At 33.0% G+C, this 23,962-nt stretch overlaps 1 protein-coding gene and 1 non-coding gene across 3 annotated transcripts; both read right to left on the bottom strand.

The window, feature by feature from the left end:
* Positions 1-2,146: 2,146 nt before the first annotated feature.
* LOC115988246 lies at positions 2,147-2,255 on the bottom strand. Its single transcript, XR_004091416.1, has one exon. It is a non-coding gene; the product is annotated as a small nucleolar RNA R71 (small nucleolar RNA).
* Positions 2,256-18,501: 16,246 nt separating this feature from the next.
* Positions 18,502-21,255, bottom strand: LOC115983589 (protein PLASTID MOVEMENT IMPAIRED 2-like). Of its 2 annotated transcripts, none has more exons than XM_031106306.1 (3): positions 21,075-21,255; positions 20,719-20,850; positions 18,502-20,609 (listed from the first exon to the last, which is right to left on the bottom strand). In XM_031106306.1, the coding sequence occupies exons 2-3, from the start codon at positions 20,842-20,844 to the stop codon at positions 18,804-18,806; spliced, it is 1,932 nt and encodes a 643-aa protein (XP_030962166.1). In that variant the 5' UTR covers positions 20,845-20,850; positions 21,075-21,255; the 3' UTR covers positions 18,502-18,803. The 2 variants fall into 2 exon arrangements, with proteins under 2 accessions (XP_030962166.1, XP_030962168.1); XM_031106308.1 differs by having other exon boundaries at positions 18,502-20,606.
* Between the last annotated feature and the right edge of the window lie 2,707 nt (positions 21,256-23,962).

Genomic DNA, 23,962 nt, shown 5'->3' with positions numbered 1-23,962 from the left:
TTACCAAAACATCTCTAAAATGTCCAAAATGACCAAAGTATCTCTAAAACCTCCAAAATGACCTATATAGCTAATGTGCATTGATAATAGCTTAATTTTGCATATTTATATCATTGTTAAAAAGTATTATCATACTTATTTTGAGTTAATTCATGCATTTTATATTTTGTTTGGGAATAATGTTGAATAATCAATTTTGTGCTTAATTGAATCTTATTGCATGAATTTGTCTTTTGTAGGAGAATGGAATTAAATAAGTGGATTTGTGCAAAGAAGAAAGCTAATGGACTTTACTTTTACAAGGGCCATGATGAAGTTAAAGAAGGCCAACACAATTAAATTTAAGTCCAATTGGAGCAGAAAATCAAAGAAAATTTGCATCAAATCCAAGTCCAATTCGGATTAGGATTCCAGCCTACACATCAGTCAGTATTTTTTATATAACTTTTGGCTCAATTGTGATGATTCAAGTTGGGATGGAACGTTAACTTAAAGGGCTACAAATTTGTAGTTTGCCAAAAGTCCGAATTCAGACATTAAATGGGCCGAAATTGTCGGTTAAGTGAAGCCTAAAAATCTAGGATTTTCTCCGAACGGGAATTCAACTTGTAATAGGATTTCTTGACCTATTTAAAGGCTTTTTAGGGCAAAATTCAGGGAGGCTAGTGCTAGGGATGAGGGCTGAATGCATAGAGAGCTGCAGCTGTGGCTACCTCTTTAGTTTTCTTCCATGACAGTTAGTTTTAATTATTTGTCTAGTTTAATGTTTAGTATTTTATTTTTGTATTCTCTTTCAATTACTATGAGTAGCTAAATTTATAATTAGGGTTGAGGATGAAACCTTGTTAAGGATTACAGTAATATTTATGTGATTTGATTTTTCCCACAATAGTTGTTCTTTAATGATTTAAATTGTTCTTTCTTCATATCAATTGACTAAGATGGGATTCTAGATATGAGTTCAATCATGTTTTTCTCATGATTTAGGATTTATCTTAATTAATTGATTGCTTGGTTTATTAATTCTTGATTTTGAAATTGGATATCGCTTGTCATTTGTCTGTCAATGGATACAATTTATGATTTGATTTTTAGAATTTGATATATCTTGTGATTTGTTTGGCTACGGATACAATTGATAATTTGATTTTATACTTAAGAAGCGAAGAAGAGCATGCTTTAGATTTTTAAACATAAGTTTTAATGATGATATTTTCCATGATAGCAAGATTGATTTCTAGATTATCATGTAGTGGTTGGGAAAAATTAATGATCATAAATATATGCTGATATGACTTACAAGGCGAATTCCAAAACCTTAATTCCTTTCTCTAGATTGTTTTCGTCTCTTTATTGCTCTATATTATATATTTGCTTAGTTTAATTATTTGTTTTGTTTATTTAGTTGCGAACAACCAATTTTTATTAAACTAGATTAGGATTAATTTGGTTAAGGTTTAATTAATTTTCCTACGTTCATTCAAGTCCCTGTGGGTTCGACCTTGTTCTTGTTAAACTATACTTCGGTACGGTTCATACACTTGCGAGTACTTTAAAATTTCACAAGAAGTTTTTGGCGCCGTTGTCGGAGACTTGGTTAGGAAAATAAATTAGGTCTTAATTGAATTTCTCCTTCTACTAATTGTAGTTAAAAAAATTTAAATAAATAAAAAAACAAAAAAAAAATTATTTCTTTGTGCATGGTGTATGAGAACTTGGATACGTGATAAAGAAAACCATTTTGTTAGTTTTGATTATTCATCCACAATGGGAGAAACAAGAGATGATTCAAAAACTCTTAGGGAGTTGTTCTCACCCATAACCACCAACCCTCCATCTTGCATAGTATTGCTTGCAACCACTGCTGCACATTTTGAGTTGAAGTCACAGATAATCCACATTCTTCCTACTTTTCATGGATTGGATAGAGAAGATCCTTATATGCATGTGAAGGATTTTCTTGAGATTTGTGCTATTTATAAGTTCCAAAATTTCACTGATGACTCTGTTCACTTGCATTTATTCCCTTTTTCCTTGAAGGATAAGACAAAAGCATGGCTTAATTCTTTGTCATCTGGATCTATCACTTCATGGGAACTTTTGGTCACAAAATTCCTCTCTAAATTTTTCCCAATGGCCAAGACCAATGCTTTAAGAAGAGAAATTGCAGATTTTTATCAGGATGAACAAGAGAAATTTTATGAGAGTTGGGAGAGATTTAAGGACTTGATCTTAAAGTGTCCTTACCATGGTTTTTAAACATGTAGACTAGTACAATATTTTTATAATGGTTTGACTCAAACAAATCGTAACATGATTGAGTCCATGAATGGTGGTGGATTTTTGAGTCTTATGGATGATGAGGCATACAAATTTATTGAGAATTTATCAGAAAGCTCACAACAATGGGATTTTTCTAATCATAGAGAGAGATCTGTCCCTACAATTAAGAAAGGTTGATTGTATGAAGTCAATGAAGATTTAGACATAAAAACTAGGTTGGACAATCTCACTCGTAAGGTTGAAGCTTTAGCTTTAGGTAGAGGGATGAATTCTGTCAATCAAGTTCAAAGTGAAACATGCTCTATTTGTGCGAGTCCTATCCATACAACACAAATGTGTCCTTCCACAGTTGGTTACCCTAATTTTTATATTGAGCAAGCAAATGCACTGAATAATTATGGAAGGCCACTAGCTAGTCCATTTTCAGAGACATACAATACAAATTGGCAAAATCATTTTAATTTCTCTTTGAGGCAGAACCATTCCCCCACAAATATAGGTGGACAACAAGCGCATCAACAAGGTCAATTTTGTCCACCTACTCAAGCATTTCCTCCAATTCCTCAATCAACACCTCAGTTTGTAGCATCACCAAGACAACAATCATCTTTGGAGGAGTCTCTCAAAACTTTCATGCAATCAACTAGCCAAGCCATTCAAGAGATAAGAAGTTCCACCCATTTAAATACTCAAGCTATTTCAAAGTTCGAAAATCAAGTTGGCCAGTTAGCAACCTAAGTTCGAGAAAGGGAAAAAGGAAGGTTTCCTAGTCAACCTATATCTAATCCAAAAGGGCAGTATGCAATTAATGGTTCTTCTAGTTCTACTCATGCACAAGAATCTGTTCAGTCTATTACTACCCTTAGGTCTAGAAGACAAGTTGATAATCAAGTGAAAATGCCAGAAGTGGAGGATAATGAAAATACTGTGTTAGAGGAAAAAGGAGTTCATAGTTCACATGATGATCATAGAGAAAAGAAGGGAAACTATACCTCAATTCCAATTCAGGATCTTAGTTCTTCCCCTCTTGATAAGAAGTATGTTCCTAAAGCTCCATTTCCTCAAAGTTTAATCAATCCTCAGAAAAGTGCACAATTTGGAGATATTTTAGAGGTTTTTGAGCAAGTGCAAATAAACATTCCATTTCTTGATGCAATTCAGCAAGTTCCTGCTTATGCCAAGTTTCTAAAAGATCTTGTGACAATAAAGAGAAAGAAAAATGTCCCTAAAAAGGCATTTTTGACTGAGCAAGTTAGTTCATTCATTCAGAATAAATATCTAGTGAAATGTAAGGACCCAGGATCCCCTACAATTTCATGCAAGATTGGGGATTGTCTCATTGAGCGAGCTTTGCTAGATTTGGGGGCAAGTGTGAACCTAATGCCATATTCAGTATACTTACAACTAGGTTTGGGGGAGTTGAAACCCACAACCATGACACTTCAATTAGCTAATAGGTCTGTGAAAATCCCTAGAGGTATAGTTAAGGATGTGCTAATTTAGGTGGATGCATTCTATTTTCCTGTTGATTTTGTTGTGTTAGACACTGAGCCTACCCTAAATGCCAGTACAGAAATCCATGTCATTTTGGGTCGCCCTTTCTTAGCCACATCCAATGCTTTGATCAATTGTTGGAGTGGTGTGATGAAGATTTCTTTTGGGAATATGATTGTTGAGCTTAATATTTTTGACATAAGTAAGCAAGTACTAGACAATGAGGATATATGTGAGGTTAAAATGCTTGGGAGCCTCGTCCATGATACGTTCCTACAATCAAGTTATGAGGATCCCCTAAAGGCTTGTTTAACCCTTTTTTATTGCAATTTGGATATTGAAAAATCAATTGAGGAGGTCAATGCATTGTTGGATTTTGTTCCTCTCTTAAGTACTGATAGCTGGCATCCAAAAGTGGTCCCTTGTCCACTTTCTTCATCCCCATTCCCATCTATTGTAGAACCACCAAAGTTGGATGACTTTTGGGAACACCAATTGATAAGTATACTTCAAGAGCATAAGCAAGCTATAGGTTGGAAAATTGTTGATATTAAGGGTATTGGTGCTTCTGTGGTTTTGCAAAGAATTCACTTGGAAGACACCGCAAAAGCTTCTCAACATGTTTTTGACCCAGGTAAGTTACAATATCATTGGACTAGTCCATTCATAATATGCATTATTTATCTCCATGGTGTTGTTGGGGTTTGGATGGTCCTGTTTATCAAGATTGATCTCCAGTTGTGTTAAATCTTTTTGCCAAAATAATAATAATAATTATTATTATTATTATAAATAAATAAACAACTTTTTCTTGTTCATTTTCTGATTTTAGATTAATCTTTGTGTTTATTTTTTTGCTTCATTTTATTTTCTTTTGTTCTAGCTGATATTTGATAGAAATTAAAATTTATACCAGTCAGCTTGATCAGGTACGTCTCCTCTTTCTTCTTATCTTACTTTTCCAACTTAATTTTCTCACGTTGCATATTCGTATTTTGCTCTCTTTTCATTCAAGACATATATTTGAGAGTATCATTTTTGACAATGAAGAAAATGTTTGGTTTAGGTTTTGGGGGGATGTATATAGATTTCTATCTTTTTGTTTTGTTTTGTCTAGTTGTGTTAAAAAAGAAAAAAAAAAAAAAATCTTTTGCCTAGCTTGAGGTTTATGTTTTGAGTTTGTTATACCACTCTTGCTTAAAGAATTTCATTGCTTTCATGCTCAATTCATTGCACATGCATGTACCCACTCAGACACAACTTGTTTTTGAAGGATAAAAATAATTAGAAAATCTTGATGATAACAATGTGGAGACTGTAACCCCTGTGAGTTTTGAGCCAATTATTATTTTTGGAGGGTTATTTATTGTTTCTAATCTTAAAGTTCATTTGGAAGTGTGTAGCATATTTCCCTTGTTGTAGTCTCATTGTTCTTTCTTTTGGCCGAGAAAAAAAAAATTTTATGCCACACTTGAATCTTTTGAAGTCATTGATATTGAATGAACTATACTAGTCTTTGAGAGATGAGATTAGGCCACTTTTGTTTACTTTGAGCCATATATGTGTTTTTCTTTTTTGATACATTATTGCTAGTCACCCCGTTGAGCCTTTTAATTAGCCTTTCTTTCTTAAAAGCCCTTATCCATAGTGTTTCAAGATGGAATTTGATCAGTTTGTTTCAATGTGGTGGTTTGTGAGAGAATTCAAAGAAGAAAGAAAAAAAGAATTCAAAAAAAAAAAAAAAAGGTGTCAAAAAGAAGAAAATAAAAAGGGTTCTCATCAAATTTTGAGAAGTGAAATGTAAGGAAGGAGTACTGCTTTGAAGAAGAAGAGTCAAAAAAAAAAAAAAAAATGTTGAATGGAAATTCCAAAAAGAGTTGACATTCCAACTAATCTTGAAAACACTTCTTATATTTACCTTCACCCATTTTTATTTCATTCCCTTTGCTTTTACCCTATATTACATCCTAATGAAGTCCTTATTTGATCTTGAAGATTGTATAGTTCAGATATTGATATGACTAAATAAAAAGTGTGGTATAAATTCTTTTTGGCATCCTTTCATGAGACTACTTGTTCTTTCTTGATTAACCGTTTTTCATGTGATTTATATGTGAGGTGTTTGATTTTGCTTACATTATTCCGCTCACATATATTGTTGAGAGTGTTACACCCTATTTCAGAGTGATTTCATTTGTTGAGTGATAACACTGGAAAGATTTGAGTTGAAGCATACTTTCAAATAGAGATTTGAGTCAAGTTTATTCTAAAACTAAGAGATGTTTGGGTTGGCTACCACTTTTCACTCACATTGAGTTTTGATGGCATGAGAAATTTCTTTAGCATTTGTAGTGTTTTTGAACTTGAACTAATCCTCTTTGCAAAAGGCAATCGAAAAAAAAAAAATTGATTTTATTTGTTTTGTTTATTTTAGTATTCATTCTCAAAATTTTGTGGGTATATTCCCTGCAAACCCTCATGAGATTACAACTCGTCCACTAGTGTAAGCTAGGGGTTTAAAGGCTTGTTGCATACGCTAAATGCAACCGAAAATTCCAACGAAAGTGGATTAGTTAGGATTTCTTTTTTCTTTTTTCCTTTTAATTTCTTTGTTTTGTTTTACTCTTTATCTATTTTGCTCGAGGACTAGCAAAATGTAGGTTTGGGGGTATTTGATTTGCGTTGATAATAGCTTAATTTTGCATATTTATATCATTGTTAGAAAGTATTGTCATACTTATTTTGAGTTAATTCATGCATTTTATATTTTGATTTGGAATAATGTTGAATAATCAATTTTGTGCTTAATTGAATCTTATTGCATGAATTTGTCTTTTGTAGGAGAATAGAATTAAATAAGTAGATTTGTACAAAGAAGAAAGTTAATGGACTTTAATTTTACAAGGGCCATGATGAAGTTAAAGAAAGCCAACACAATTAAATTTAAGTCCAATTGGAGCAGGAAATCAAAGAAAATTTGCATCAAATCCAAGTCCAATTCGGATTAAGATTCCAGCCTGCACATTAGTTAGTATTTTTGATATAACGTTCGGCTCAGATGTCCAATTGAGATGATTCAAGTTGGGCTGGAAAGTTAACTTAAAGGGCTACAAATTTGTAGTTTGCCAAAAGTCCAAATTTAGACATTAAATGGGCCGAAATCATCGGATAAGTGAAGCCTAAAAATCTGGGATTTTTTCCGAACGGGAATTCAACTTGTAATAGGATTTCTTGACCTATTTAAAGGCTTTTTAGGGCAAAATTCAGGGAGGCTAGTGTTAGGGCTGAGGGCTGAATGCATAGAGAGCTGCGGCTGTGGCTACCTCTTTGGTTTTCTTCCATGACAGTTAGTTTTAATTATTTGTCTAGTTTAATGTTTAGTATTTTTTTTTTTTTTTCTCTCAATTACTATGAGTAGCTAAATTTATAATTAGGGTTAAGGATGAAACCTTGTTAAGGATTATCAATCATATTTATGTGATTTGATTTTTCCTACAATAGTTGTTCTTTAATGATTTAAATTGTTCTTGCTTCATATCAATTGACTAAGATGGGATTCGAGATATGAGTTCAATCATGTTTTTCTCATGATTTAGGATTTATCTTAATTAATTGAATGCTTGGTTTATTAATTCTTGATTACAAAATTGGATATTGCTTGTGATTTGTCTGTCAATGGATACAATTTATGACTTGATTTTTAGAATTTGATATATCTTGTGATTTGTTTGGCTACGGATACAATTGATGATTTGATTTTATACTGAGCATGCTTTAGATTTTTAAACATAAGTTTTAATGATGATATTTTCCATGATAGCAAGATTGATTTCTAGATTATCATGTAGTGGTTGGGAAAAATTAATGATCATAAATATATGCTGATATGACTTACAAGGCGGATTCCAAAACCTTAATTCCTTTCTCTAGATTGTTTTCATCTCTTTATTGCTCTATATTATATCTTTGCTTAGTTTAATTATTTGTTTTGTTTATTTAGTCGCAAACAATCAATTTTTATTAAACTAGATTAGGATTAATTTGGTTAAGGTTTAATTAATTTTCCTACGTTCATTCAAGTCCCTATGGGTTCAACCTCGTTCTTATTAAACTATATTCGGTACGGTTCGTACACTTGCGAGTACTTTAAAATTTCACAACATACCCCTTAAAACCTTCAAAATGATTATAAAAAAAAAAAAAAAATTAAAAAAAAAAAAAAAAAAAACCATGAAACCACTAATATGGGCTACAATGATAGCAATGATAGTAGTGACATGGTAGCTAGTTCTAACAGTGGTAATAATATTTTCCTATATGGATTTTTTCTCCCTACATGGAATTTGATCCTAGGATTTGAATCCTTGAAAATTTCAAGTTTTGAATTTCACACTATTTTTAAACCAAATTTCATGTTAACACAAATAAGAAAAATCAAGATTAAAAATTCTTAAATTACGACTTTAAAGTTAAATCACAGGAAAATTTTCTCATCAAAACATAGCATTGAAGAAATTAATAAATAAATAAAAAGCTTTCCAATTATTAACCCCCCGTAATCCATGTTTGCTTTTGCACCACATCTATTTTACTTTTTGACCCTTACCAAAACTATATTAGAGAGTAACAACTATACAAAACTTAGCACTGAAAAATCAATAATTTTTTAATAATACTAATAAGGTCAAACCGAATTCAACTTTACAATGGGTTAATTTGGGTCCTTCTAGTATTTAATTAGTGATACACTTTTTTTTTTCACGAATAAAGGAAAATTTTATAATGCTGGATCAACAAAACAGAACGGGGATTAGGCCGAGGCCCATCTTTTTCTAAAGCTTGGGCCAATAGGACTGGAAGACAAGAGATGGACACCTGATTCAATTACAAAAGAATAACCCGCTCACGCTCTCTATGTTAGCAAAAGAAAATAAATTAATTAAATAATTATCAAAAGAACTCGCAATTTTGAGAAAAGAGATTAGTGATACATTTGTTGAGCGCGAGAAATGGTGTATACCCTTCAATTGCTCAAACCCGCGATGGTTAAAGATAAATGGTTAGGGAGATGGGTTATTTTTCAGATTTCTCATTGTGGTTGCACAATTTATCTACTTCTTTTTTCTTTTTATTATTATTTTTTTATTTTTTCTTTTATGTCAAGTTGTTATCAAAAGGCCTACAATCTGATGATGCTAAAAATCGTCAGTAAACTATACAGTCTTCATGTGCTTTAAACAAAACCTGCACACCAGTATAGTACTAGCTGAAAACCTTTTGAAGGTTAAGTTAGAGAACTTTCATAACTCTAGAGGGGCAGAGTTGGAAGAAATTATGGGTACCTTGATTTTTGAGGGCTTGGAGTTTTTATAGTAGTGTAGAACTGACTTCTATTTCTTGGACAAAAAGATGTTTTCTTATGAGGAAGATCCTAATAAATGTACGGGATTCTTCCCATATAGGGATTCCATTGACCAGAGTCAATCATAGGGTGCAAGATATTTCCATATAGGATTCCTTGGAATTTACTTAAGCCATGTGGGTGCCACGTGGCCTTAATATTTATCGGCCTTGGGCTCGTGTAGAATCCATCCATCATGGAGGATCATCGTCCACTATAGGGGACCATCCGTCATGTGATCTCTCCATTCAGTACCTCAATCTGTCGTCTTGTTTTTGATCATCTATTAACTCAGTACCGTCACCTATGGCAAGTTTGTTTGAACGGGTCCATCAACTTTAACCTTTATCCTCTTCACAATCTAAGAGTTTGTACTCCCATAGAATCCGCAAGTAATGTGAATAAAGTTTAAAATGTTGAGAAGGATGATCATGATTTTGAAAAGTTGAGGACATATTTAATGACCAAGGTTTGCCAAAATCTCTACACATTTGTTTCCGACTCTTGGACTTGGAGTGTAAAAGCTTTTAGGATCAATTCCTCTTCAAGAATTCCCTCTTTAATTGTTTATGAGGATGCCATCTGGATGGAACTTAGCATCTTCATTCTCGATGATATGTGTAGGAAACTGTTGTTAACAAAATAAAAAAGGCGATTTTGAGGCATGTCTACTATTTTAAAGATATTTATAGATAATAAAAAGTTTTAATTGAAAATATCTTAATTCTTCATTTGAATTGGCACATTTAAAAAAAAAAAAAAAAAAAAAAACATTATTTTTAAAATTGTACTTGGTTAATCTATAGTTTTCCAAAAAGAATTTGTCTTTTAAAAGTTAGTTATTCTTGTATTAGAGTAGTACATTCTCAGCAAAAAAAAAAAATAAAAAATGTATTAGAGTATTACAAAATAAGATCCAATCACGGTCCGATCTTGATGAAAGATTCACATGCAACGTATCCTAGTACCAAGTGCACCACATGTGCATGTTTGTGTCAAATATCCATAGATTTGACTCTATTAATTATTTGTTGTCACCAAAAGAAAAGTAGAAGTTTCAACCGGTGTTTGTGTAACTTTTTATATACCCATCAAAAGTTCTGTAAAACACAAACTTATTTCCATCCGCTTCCATATCACAATTTACACTTGATTTTTAACAGATAAAGAAAGAGCTGTTAAGTAGTCTGTCTCAATGATAATTTTCTTTATATGTACTAGCAAGCAGTAAAACTTGCCTCAAAACCCATATTTCAGTTATATCAGTAACATAGCAAGTGCTAAGGTTGAATGTGAAACCTGTTATCCAGTTACCTACCTCTTCCCTTAATAAACCTCCAGTAGCCGTATTTTTGGGAACCTATAAGCTGCTATTTATATTGAGGTTACACTTGACTCTCAAAAAAATAAAATAAAATATTGAGGTTACACCAATGACCAACCCGAAGGAGGAAAAGACCCAGAAATCATTCCTATTATGGAAGAGGGAATCGTAGAAGAGTTAAGAAAACGAAAGTCCTACTAAGGCTAATAAGTGTACAGACTTTTATTTTCATATAAAAAAGTACATCTTTTATGTTTAATGGTTGCTGATATGCACAATTAGTGACATATATACTTTAAAAAAAAAACAATTAGTGACCTCTATATTCCTAGTTTTCTAATGGACCAAATTGTAGCATCGAAAATACGGCATCAAGGGAATGGTAGAGAAGGGGGTAGGATCAAGAATTCAAGATTGAGCACAAGATTACACCAGTTTTGTTTTCGAGAAGTATATTTTTGTTGGCTTAATTCAGTGACAAAGTTGTTTTTATTGTGATTTACTTTTAATATAACTTTTTGGGACTTAATTGTAACTAGTGGATGTCTCACGTGATATGCGTATTCGTTATTAATTAGTTATTTTATGATACTCCTCTCTCTCTCTCTCTCTCTATATATATATATATATATATATTAATAACCTAAACTGGGAGAAAATCAAATTAGATTTCAAATTGGAATTCAAATATCTCATCTAATTTAAACTTTTAAATTTTTGTGTCAAATGAGTTAATCTATATATATATATATATATATATATATATAGGTAATGTTTAGAGAAAATTTATTTAGAATTTGAAATTAAAATCCAATTTTGCGCCATGTGTCTAAATTTATATAGGGACCACACCACAATTATCCATTTTAGTTTGTGTCATGTGTCCACTTAAGTTTTTTAATCTTAATTTGTGCCAAGTGAGTTAATAAATGCAAAATACTAAGAATTTAATATTAATGAACTATAAAATTAAAAAAAAAAAAAAAAAAAAAAAACCAATCACATATACTCAATAAAAATCACCACACAACAAATATCACACCACATGTTCTAAATTATTAATAATTAGAAAAAAAAAATGATCATAAGTAGTATTAAATTTAGGTAATAATTTTAATATGTGATTAATTACATTTACTTTTTTATTTTTTAAAAAAATTGGCTAATTATTTATATTTTTATAATAAAAATTGTGTTTAATTTTAAACGTATCTATACATATGCATATGCTACATGCTATTTTAAAAAAAATAATTTGACTAATTATTTATATTTTTATAATAAAAATTGTGTTTAATTTTAAATGCATCCATGTGTTTGCATGGGTTAGATGCTAGTTTAGTGTAAAAATTGGATTTCAATTAGAGTTTAATTTTATGCCAAGTGTCCCATTTAATCTAAATTTTCTAAATTTTTGTGTCAAGTAAGTTAATTCAATGTAGAAAAACGAGGAGTCTAATATAAATAAACCTAGGTAATATATATATATATATATATATATATATATATATATAAACTAAAGCTTAGAGAAAATTTGATTAGAATCAAAATTAGATTTTGCCTTTGTTAGCTTTCATACAAATTAAATTGTTTAGATTTTTGCTATTATTATTTTTTCCTAAACTAATGAGTGTGTAAATATATATATATATATATATATATATATTTTATACTATTTTTATTTAGATATTTTATATGTGAAGATCTTGAACGTAACAAACCGTAATTGAGCTAAACAATTCCATGCACTTGTCCCTGTTCAATTTAGGAGATACTATTAAAACAATTTATTATTTTATTTAGTGTTATATTTAGTACAATTTTATGGACAATGATAGTGAATTGATATCGTATATGTAGCGTCCAATAATGATTTTCAAAATTATACACATAACAGCAGTGTAATGAGAAACTTGGCATAACCAATATCATAATTATCATTAGAATTGTAAGGAAAAATTATTTTACTACCTCCAAATGTCCTGGTCAAACTAATGTCCTATATATTTGATAACCCAAACTAACATCAATAATATCATTACAATTCATCATTCATGTGCGTAAGTACGGGTTAAATACTAGTTTGTTATGATGTTTGGAAAATTAATTTTGATTATGTATTATGTCACTAAAATATTGAAGAAAAAAAAATTGTAATACAATATATCCTTAAGTAATCATAATTAATTAGACCCTAAAAATGCCACTACGTGCCTATTGATTTTTTTATTTCTTTTATTTTTTTTTTATCAATTGTAGATGTATACTTGGTTCTTACATTTGACGTTTTCAATATAAAAAATCTTATTATTTCTTTTTTTAGGAAAAGAAAACATGTGAACTTTTGAAGGCTGAATATCTAATATTTAAGGTTTATAATTTTTAATTTGCAAAGCTAAATATACATGTCAAGAGATTAAAAATATAACAACAATTGAACATAGAAAATATAAAATTTTACTATTTCATATCTTAAATTTAATTTTACATATATCTAAGTACCTCAATAATCACTTACAAAGGTTAAGCACTTCCAAAAAAAAAAAAAAAAAAACACAAATAACAAAATAACACATATAAAGACTTTATGTCTTCCCTAAACATACCTTTTAGAAACCCCAAATATCGTTGATGCATTGTATTAAGTTTTGACAATGTTGTTGAGAGGTTTAGATCATATTCACCTAAAACCAAAGCCAGATTCATACCCTTCTTGATACTAATTTTGTATTAAGTTTTGACAATGTTGTTGAGAGGTTTAGATCATATGCAACTAAAACCAAAGCCAGACTCATACCCTTCTTGGTACTATCTCTCTCTCTCTCTCTCTCTCTCTCTCTCTCTCTCTCTCTCTCTCTCTCTCTCTCTCTCTCTCAATATTTTGTGAAATTGGAATCTATAAAATTAATGTGAAAAAACTAACATTGAATGGAAAAAAAGCTTTCATTTTTGAAATTAATGAAATTAAAAGTGGAAGAGTTCAAGAAGTTGGAAAATGGTTGGAACCAAATCTCTTAATTTTCTGCATTTATGGCTTAAACTGGTAATTGATGAGAAGATGGGGTGAGGTGAAAGGCTAAATGAAATATTACTCATACAAAGCACCACATGGCAGAACCTCATACACTTCCTTTTGAGGTCTCTGCTTATATATATATATATATATATATATATATATTGATTGATTGATATTGATGATTTGGGATAGATGTACTTGAGCCTCTTCTTCACATTTGGAAAGCTGCATGGATAGAGATTTCGCGACCTAGAGGACACTAGGAGACAACCTAGCTAGTCCGCAGTATCCACGTGGTAGGTGGTCTAGATGAGAGTGTTGACGTGCACCACACAACCTTAGGGCATGTCTAGGTCGCGAGTTGCGTGATCTTTGTATGTACTTTGCTTCCTGGATTGCACCTAACCAATGCACACTTGCCAACACATATGCTACTGTGAGGCGTGGCAAAGGCTTCTGATAAGGGTGATACAAACCTTAGAAATCACAAGATAGATATTCAAGAGAAGCCATATTGAGTGTAAGAAAGGAGAGAATCTTTTTTTTGAGAAAAAAACATTCCATCCTCTCTTTTCCATCTCTTTCAATATTTGATTGAGATTTTGTAACCCCTTTCCTCACCCATAAACATAGACCTTGTGAGTGAGAGAAAGTTTATGGAAACTTGAGAAAGCCTAAACTGCAAGTAGTTTAAGTTAGTGCAGTTAGGTAGTGCAATTAGGTGTTAATCAATGGAGTTAGTTTAATACAATCCATGTGTCAGTCACTAATTAGTTTATGCATATGTTAGTCACTGACTAGTTTATGCTATAGTTTGTTAGATTGATCCCACACTCTACAGAGTTAGTTATGTATGTATATATTGGGGCTTGTAATAAGAATCAATGAATCAAGAATCATAATTTCCATTTCATCAAAATCTCTCATTTCTTGTACTCTGGCTTTCTACATATATCTCTGTCTTTGTATTGCTTTTCAACCACATTCAAATTCAATCTCTATTGGTGGTGTTTCCGTTGGCATTTCAATGGAGATTCTTTGATAAGCTAGATGAAAAAAAGACTTGCTGAAGTTGATTGCTAGCTGGAGCTTAGAGAGCTCAAGTACACAGGGAGAAATAAGCTTAGAGGGTTTATGTTCATCTATGTACTATAACTATTCGTTCTAGTGGAGATTTCCGACGGGTGGTCAGGAGAGAGGTTTTACGCCCAGTGCTCGGGTTTTCCTCTTCCTAAACATGTTTTGGTGTTTAGTGTGGTTTGCTTGCCTTTCCATCTATTTCCTTTACAATACTATATTGCCATGCTTTGTGTAGTTTAGCTTGTTTTGTTTGGAAATTGGATAAGTCATTTATGCTTGGACTAATATGTTTAGTTTAAGGTAAAATTGATTAAGCCGTAAAAAGCTTGCTTTAGGGTTCTAAATACTTGCTAGGGATTATATAGCAGATTTCAGTTTAGATTTGAGATAGTTTCTAAGGACTCTCTCTCAATAGTCCACATCTTTGGCAAGTATCTGAATGGCAAATTTGTATAGCAAACGTAACTGAAATTCAGAATTGGGTAAGTCTATCATGAGAAGCAAGCCAAATAAAATTCTTTAATTTTTTAGGGCATTTTAATTCCAAATCCGTTTCCATTATCCACGTGAAATTCCTCTTTCTCAATCTTGTAACAAATCATAGGCTGACTTGAAGGAAAAGTTACCATTGGAAGAATTGGTTCAAATAACATCATTTTGTGATGTAATTATGGGCAAACACCACATTGTTACGTTTACTGAAGTGAGAATAAGCATTATTTGAATCTCAGAGAGAGATTTCATTCATTATCCTTACTCACATCACAAACGCTTTAAGAATTTCCTACAGATGTCGGATTCTATGGCCTGAACTGCCCAGCCCGGCTCATGTTAGAGATATGGGTTCCATATTCTGCCCCAGCAATATGTTGCTAGGCTTTAAATTTCGAGGAACTAAACAAGCAGGCCATGAGTTTAATATATATAAATATATATATATATATATATATATATGTATATATATAGAGGTTTGATACAATTTGATTGCTCCATGATGATTACTCTTTCCCATCAAACTAAGATACTAACTGTGCTTCTTTTTTGGTGTAGGCTGGCTCTGATCCAAGGTCCCTTACTCGAAGAGCTAACTACAACTTACATGAGTTTGATGCTTTAGTCCCCCTTTCACTGGTCACTATTGTATACGGTATAAAACAATGGATTGATGAAAATTGTGTATGATATATTATATCAGAAAAAGATAAATAAATAAAAATTCCATAATAAAACAATTTACCACATAAGAAACCGATTTTTAAGTATTAAAACCCAGTATGCTCCTTCCATTTGACTTGTTCCAAAAAGTATGGTTACAGATACTCAATTACATACTTTGAGTTTAGAAAATGTTTTAGACACGACGGTAGAGCCGTAGGGCGTAGAGGCCAGGAGCATTTACTCTTAGTTTTGGTTTAAACTTTAAAACTATAAAAGAAGAACAAATTGGTTATGTGAAGACAAACACTAGTGTTAAGGGTTCAACTGAAATTCAGAAATGTATTTGTGCTCCTTCACCCTAGTAGTTAGCCAACAAACACTAGCTACATACATTGAATTTCCGAGATAACTTCATGAGAAATATTTGTTGGTGAAGAATTAACCTGAAAGGCATTGATGTAAAATAGTTTGATTATTTGGTTTAAGTATCAAAAAATTTATATGCCATTCTTTTGGTTCTAGCATGTCCAGCCACCAAATGCTATTTTGCCTCCTTTCTTGTATCTTCTACGGTTTTAATCTGTTCGACTCTCTTTATCACTCCCATCTCTTAAATTGCTTCTCTCCTGCTAATTCAAGAATTTTCATGCAAGGAAAAATTAATAGAATCTTAAGTGGAGCTCTCAAAATTGGCCTAAGAACTGACTCCCAGCAATATCAGATGGTTGTTATTAATGTGTTAAAAGTCCTCACGTGTATGAGAAGTGTCCTTGTGTGTTAATTAGTGGCTTTTTGTTAAGGCAAATTTTGGTGCGTGTAATACAATGTTAGTGCGTAGAAGCCTAGAGGTAATCATGGAATGCAGATCTCGTGGGAGTATCATGACATTGAGTTTCACAATTGAATATGTTGGGTTAAAATAGTTTCACCCCGGTTAATTAATTCAATTACTCAAGTTAATTAATTAGGTCAAATTACATGCAAATCGTGAGGGTACTAACAAATCACCAAATAACTAATATGTAGTAGAAAATAAATTAATATGGTTATTTGTTGACAAATGGGGAAAAACCTCTCGCAAAACAAAAACTCCACCGGATGAATTTTAGGTCTCTACTCCCAAGAATCCACTAATAAAAAATCAAGCGGTTACAAGTATGACGAATCTTATCACTACCCTAGCCTATCCCAAAATACAACTTACAATTGAACCTTTGCTCCAATACCCAATTGGACTTGATATTGTAATAGACTTTTTTCTTTTGTTGCACAAATCTCTAATTTGTGACAAACTCCTTTGCACGGATCTCAGTACTTGACTAACTCCAGCAACTTGATTGATTGTTGCTGGTTGCAAAATTCTTCACTTTATAAATAATGAAGATCAGGAAGCACTTAGTTACAAAAATGTAAGGCGCACAAACGCAGTAGCTTCTCACATAATGTATGAGTTCTAGGTCTCTGTTTTCCATATTTGATGACTTTTAAAATAAGCCTTATATACGGCTAGGGTTGTAAGAAGAGAAATCCTAATCATTCAAGTCATCATGAACCTTTCTAAAATTGTAGATCTCGATAGATTGATCTTGTGTCGAGCTTCTTCATTAATCTTCAATAGCAGTATCTGTTGAGCTTGTTTGAGATTTAAGGAAATAGCTTTTCTTCACTTGTTTCTTGGATCAACCTTCATGTCTTTTAAGATACCACTTGATATGTTTAAAAACATACTACTTGATATATTAAACCTAACTTAGATCTACCAAATTACAAGTAAAATGCGTTTTATCAAATGGTTAGTCAATTACATAGAAAATATGACCCTAACAGAATAGAAGGAAACTATAAAAAGGTAGTTAGAAGATAAAGTCAAGATTTGTGGTGGACAGTGTAAGTCAAGAAGAATAATTACATGGTAAGAATATAGCTAAAGACCTTAGCCCAGAAAAGGTAAAAGTGCAGATGAGATTACAATCATTTATGCTAATTGTAGATTAGATGAGATCAATAATTTGTCAATGTTGTATGAACTATGAAGGCTAAGCACCTGTATAAAATGAAAGGCAAATATTAAGTTGAGAAGTTTGGAACCTCCTAGTCAATGTTAGAAAGGAGATTGGATACTACTGTTAGTTCGCACAACTGGTTTGTAAATGTAGATTGTCATTGTGGTTATACTAGTTAAGTGGCTGTTTGGATATCACAGTAATCTGATGTAAAGTGCTATTTTGTATAGAGTTATCCTTATCTTTCACGAATTCCTTTTTTCAGATTCACTGCTCAAAACTATATTGTTTTGGATATTGATGGGGGAGTATCAGAACTTTTAACTCAACAAATCAGACTTGCATTGGTAACAGTTGCTAATCTACTTTTTGTGACGCCAGGGATGTATATTAGTGGGGGCCTGGGGGGTAAGTCACTATATTGGAGGCCAACAAATGATGCACCCCCTCTTACTTGGGAGAGTGAATGTAAGAACTGTGGTTAAAAACCGAGGTGAGGTAATGGCATCTATACAGGCTCCACTTGCTTCGACTGTTTTCTTTCAGGGGGTAATTTTTATCGGTTTAAGTACAGAGTTTCACCATGCTGGAGCAATAACTGCACTGCTACATACTCGATGCCTATACAAAAACTGAAGCTACATATATTAACATACATCAAGACAGAGTATACTAGAAGTCTAATAACCAAAATTGGCAGGGAAATTTTATCACTATGAGTAGCCACAAGAGTCTTCTTTTATATAAAAATTGCCTCAAAATGATCAACCCACAATGACATAAATTAGAGCCAGACAAACTAGGCCATGATTATTACACATGGATCCCTCACGCTCAAGAAAAAGTTTCATTCCTTTGAGGTAAAGCAAAGTGAAAGTATGAAATGTTAAAGACAAGAACTTCCCTATGAAGTCATCACTTGAACTATTAGCTCTGATTTGTTAAAGTATGTCACAGTTTTTTCTATTCTTTTCCTTGTTTGATTTATTGGACTCACTTGCCTAGTGATCTACTGAATACAGGTGCTGATATCTCAACCAAACTTCAGGCAGCTCTCAGATCCTTGTCATTTCTTTTGCCAATAATTAGCTTTGCTAGATTAGGCATTACCTTCTTTTTCTTCTTAATAGTGAACAAATTAAGATGCCGTGTGCCTGGTGAGGCAGACTTTCGAGCTGCTGGTGAGGCAGACTTCTGAAACTTGGCTCGCCTGGATGGAGTAAAACTGGCATTACTTTTCATAGATTTTCTATGCAATGCTAGTTGCAAGTTTTCAGCTTCTGGATTCTTCTCACATTTCTGTCTCCGGTTTTGTAATTCTCCCTCAACAATTCGCTTTGCAGAGAGTGACCTCCTTGCTCTATAGGACTCTTGTTCTTCCTCCACCCTTACCTCTTTGATTTCTCTCTGAGCTAATTCTGTCTTCATCAATATTTCCTTCTCACTGGCCTTTAAAGCTTCAGTCCATGCATCAGCAGCTGCAACCTTTTTATCAGCAATTTCCTCAGCCTGAACTGCACGCCCAGTTAAATACTCATATTCAAACTTTGAAATGGTAATCTTGGAACTATGCTGAGTTGCCAAAGCCCTGGCTGTCATGGTCTTCTCAATAAGAGTTCTCAAATTCTCAAGAGCTAAAGATTCTGATGATTTAACCACCTCGAGCTTTTCCATGGCAGCCTGTAATCTTTCCTCAGTCAAGTCTATCTCAGACTCAGTTTTTTGAATGTCTACCTTAATGGTGGCAGTTTCTGCTGTATTAAGCTCCTTTTCTTTCTTTGCAGCCTCTGCTTCTGTCTTAAGCTGCTCAAGAGTGAGGGATAGATTAGACAAAATTGATTTAGCCTCTTCCTCAGCTGCAGATACAACTTCCAACTTGGACTTGGCTCTGAGAAGCTTCGAATTGAGATTCTGAACGGTTAAATCAGTCTTTTCTTCTGTTTTCTTCAACTGAACTGTCTCTTTTGTAACATGCTTTAGTTCATCTCTTATAATATCCATGGAGGTCATGAACTGAAAGCCTTCTTCTCTGACCACAGCCAATTCTTTTTTCGCTGCTTCCAACTCTTCTGTAATTGATTGCAATGAAGGTGAAGTTCCTAATTCTTTCCCTTTTTGAAAACTGCCACGGCTCAAGCTATCATTTCTCTGAACCTTTGCTTTCCTTTCTTTCACTAGCTTTAGCTCCTTTTGCAACACATGAACATCAGACATTGTCGAGGTCAATTTGGCTTCAAGCTCTTTCGATTGGTCAATCTCTTCAAAAATATCCTTCATCTTCTGCTTAGTTTTCTCCATCGCATCTGAGAATTCAATGGCTTCCTTTACTCTTTGAGCTTCTATCTCTCCAAACTCTTTCAAAGCCTCAATCCGTGCCAACTCAACAAGCACTTGTTCTTCATTGGCACCCCCAATCTCCTTCTTAAGGGCTTCAACAGAGTTTAGATAAGACAACATTTTCGAACTTGAGGCTTTAACTTGCTTCGCCATCCTCAATTTCTCTTCCAAAACATAAGCCATGTCAAACTTAAGCTTACCCAATTCCCGTTTCACAAATTCCAATTCTCTCATCACTTCTTCATACTGATAATAACTCTCAATGTTCCTACCAGCCAATGCCTTTTCATCACAACTTCCAGATTTCTTTAGCATCTCAACGTATTGCATCTGTGCCTTTGCCTTTGTGTTCAACTCATCAGTTAGTACAGACAGATCTTTCGCTGTCTTCTTTGCATTAGAGAGCTCAGATTCCGCTTGAGCTCTTGCTAACTCAGCAGCCTTCTTGCTCTCTTTGTATCTACCAATGTCCCTTCTTGCTATATGGACTTCTCTTGCTCCTAAAGATGACTTCTTTAACAATTCAGAAGAAAAAGTTAAGTTAGAGAATGCAAATGGATGATAGTGTATAAAATTAAATGTAAATGGTGAAATGGGGTTTTGACAGTTCTTTGAAAAATACCTCTGAGAAATCCATCTGGGGTTTCTTTAGTGAGGGACTACCTTCAAGAGCCTTATCTCCATATAAATTTACGGCTACTTTAACTGACCCAGTTGTCCTTCTGTTATCGAACTTTGCTGTGTCCATTTTTGCCTGTTCCACAACCAAGAAGGTGAATATTATACGTACTTGCTCAGTCTAGAATTCTTTAGCTAAAAACTAAAATCTGGGTCTGCTTCTAAATAGAGAAACTATAGCAAAGATTTATATTTTACTATAAAATGCAAGCAGTTTCAACGTAGTCTTCAGATTATGGAAGAATGGTATTAACTATTAAGAGACACAAAGTAGTGTCAACATATGCACAAAGTGCTTACCTGAGGCTGAGAATATTTTTGGATATAGTGAGAAGAGAGAAAGTCTTGTTTGTAAGATGAGTGTTGTGTTGTGTTACATAGGAAAAGGTTAAGTTTCAATACGCAATCCCAAGAAAGAAAGGAAAGATAAAACGGCAAAGGAGAGTGAATGCTTATGATTGGCTGACATAGGTTGGAAGTACCGCTAGTACCAACCATACGAATATGATTATTCCCTTTCCGGCCTTTTAAAGAATTGTTTTGAAATATCTTCCTTTGGACCCTCTTTGAAGGTTATTGGAAAGCTCCTAGTGCTAACGAGAGTAATGTTACCGACCAAGCATTTTTCACAGTAAATTTCATGACAGTTGTTTCTCATTTGAGTCTGCTGGTGACACCGTTTCATTTTATATCATTTTCATTTCGAAACCTTAATAGTTGGTGAAAAAATTTGTGAAAAATTTATAGACTTATTGAGTTCTAAATTACTTATGAGAAAATTTGTGGATACGAAATTTTGTACTATAACTCTAATATAATGTACCGACATTGTGAGTGATAAAGAAAAATTGATAATCATGTAAAAGTGAAACAAAATCTAACTCCAATCACAAGTCTCACGAACAACAAAAATCACAAACTCTCATCAGAACAAATTCACAAATAACTCAAACCTGGCTGGCTTGCCAAGGCATGAAACTTGCTCGGCTTTCCTCCCTAAAATATACTCCCCTCCATCGGCGCAATCTTGGGTCTGGATTGAGACATCAATGATTATTGAACTCGTCATTTTCCCTCTTTGTTCACACATTCAGCTCATCAATGGAAAAGTTTTTTTTCAAAATACAAAAATGAGGGTTTCAGTGTATTACAAGGATGGGTGGGAAGGTGAGTCTTAAAATCTATATATCACGTATGTTAAAATTAAAATTTGTAGCTCACTTGTCTTATTATTACAGTAAACTTACATGAGGTTAAATCCCTTTTCATCTTGTCTATCTATGATTCAAAAGTTGCCACTTTGCTCACTTGAAATTAATTCTATTAGTCTTTTGTAACCTACCTCTCCATTTGCCGTTAGAAAACATTTTTTTTAGACGAAAATAAACATAACAAGGACAAAAAAAGTAAGGGTTCGAAATTTTGTAAATTAGAAAAGCAAATTCAACTTCTCAAAAGATTGGAGGATTGAAAAAGAGTTTGTGTTTTTTGTTTTGCATTTATAACACACCTCTCCTTTTCCTCTCTCTCTTCAATTTGATTAAAATCTCAAACTAATTCTCTAAATCTGATTTTTTTTTTTTTTTTTTTGGGTAGTTTGACTCCTAGAAATCCAAATTTTCATCATTTTAATAGATTTATTCAAAAAACTAATTTTCATTGATTTTAACATATTCATTCCAAAAAAAAGTGCAAACTTAATAAAAATACACAAGAAAAATATTGTTCTGCATTACCAACAAATTGGTAAAGGCTTTTCTGTATTTATATCTAATGTAAATTCAAGATACAACAAGGATAGATATTGTACAGATAATCTAAGTTGAATTCAAATACAAAAATCAAATAGAGATAATATCTCTTAGGTTCTAGTTTTAGGTATCTTTATGTTATCTCTTCTATTTGAAGGTGATGGTAATCATTGAGTCTTTGAATTTGAATGAGTTTCATCTGTTGATAGTTGGGCATTATCCTTATATGTAACAAGTTGTAATTAATGGCTATGATTCAACGACCAATGAGTTTTGGGTGAAATTATTACGTCCGTCAGAGGACTGCTGAAGTGCTCCTTCTGGTGGACCTAAAAAATAATGATAATTACTTATTGCCCCCATCAGACAGTCAAGGATCAGAGAACAAAGAACAGAGAATGGGAAGAAAGGGAAGAAGGATAAACGACACAATGATAAGTTGCAGTTGCAAGAGGATTAGATCAGTAGTTAAACTATAAGTAGTTTAGGTGTTAATTTAATTCAGTTGTATCACACATGTTGTAACTAATCTTTGCACATGCAGTAACTACTTCCCTCATAATTTGGTATAAGTTATGCTCTGTTTTGGGGGTTTAGGTTCCTAGCTTAGATGTAATTGTATAAAGCTCTAATTCTGTACAGATTCATTCATTACATCAATTAAAAAAAGTTCTTCATCTTTTCTCTCTCAATTTCTCTCTTTGTGTTCACACATCTTTTCTTTCCTTCGTCTTTACTTTCTTACATGGTATCAAAGCTCGAACCTCCATCAATGGCATCGAATACTCAGACTGGTTCATCTTCCTCTTCTCAACAAGAATTGTCTCCAATGGAAGATCCACAAAGGCCATTTTTCTTGTATAATGGTGAAATACCAGGTGCAATTATGGTTACTCAACCATTAACTGAGTATAACTACCCTACTTGGGCCAGAGCAATGAGAATGGCTTTGGATGCCAGAAACAAGCTTGGCTTTGTTGATGGTTCTATCAATGCTTCAATGGCAGTCACACCACTAGAGAAGCAAGCTTGATCCAAGTGCAATTCGATGATCTCCTCTTGGATCTTGAATTCAGTTTCTCCTCATCTCACTGCTAGTGTGATTTACAGAGACACAGCATTTGAAGTATGGAATACTCTCAAGAAACGATTCTCTCAAGCCAATGGACCAAGAATCTCTCAGCTTCAAAAGCAAATCTCAACTATGATGCAAGGTGCTGCTACGGTAACAGGTTTCTTTACTGATCTTCAAGCTACTTGGGATCAACTATTAAATTTCAGGCCTTTACCATGTTGCTCATGTGGTAAGTGCACCTGTGGTGTGAATGATAAAATCATAGTCTTTCAGCATCAAGATTCTCTCATGCAGTTCCTAAATGGCTTGAATGACTCTTACTCTCAAGTTAGAACACAAATCCTCATGATGGAGCCTAGTCC

This window comes from Quercus lobata, chromosome 4 (assembly GCF_001633185.2).
Source record: "Quercus lobata isolate SW786 chromosome 4, ValleyOak3.0 Primary Assembly, whole genome shotgun sequence".
Taxonomy (NCBI): Eukaryota; Viridiplantae; Streptophyta; class Magnoliopsida; order Fagales; family Fagaceae; genus Quercus; species Quercus lobata.
Note: the sequence above shows the minus strand (reverse complement) of the source record. Positions and strands in the feature narration are given on the sequence as shown.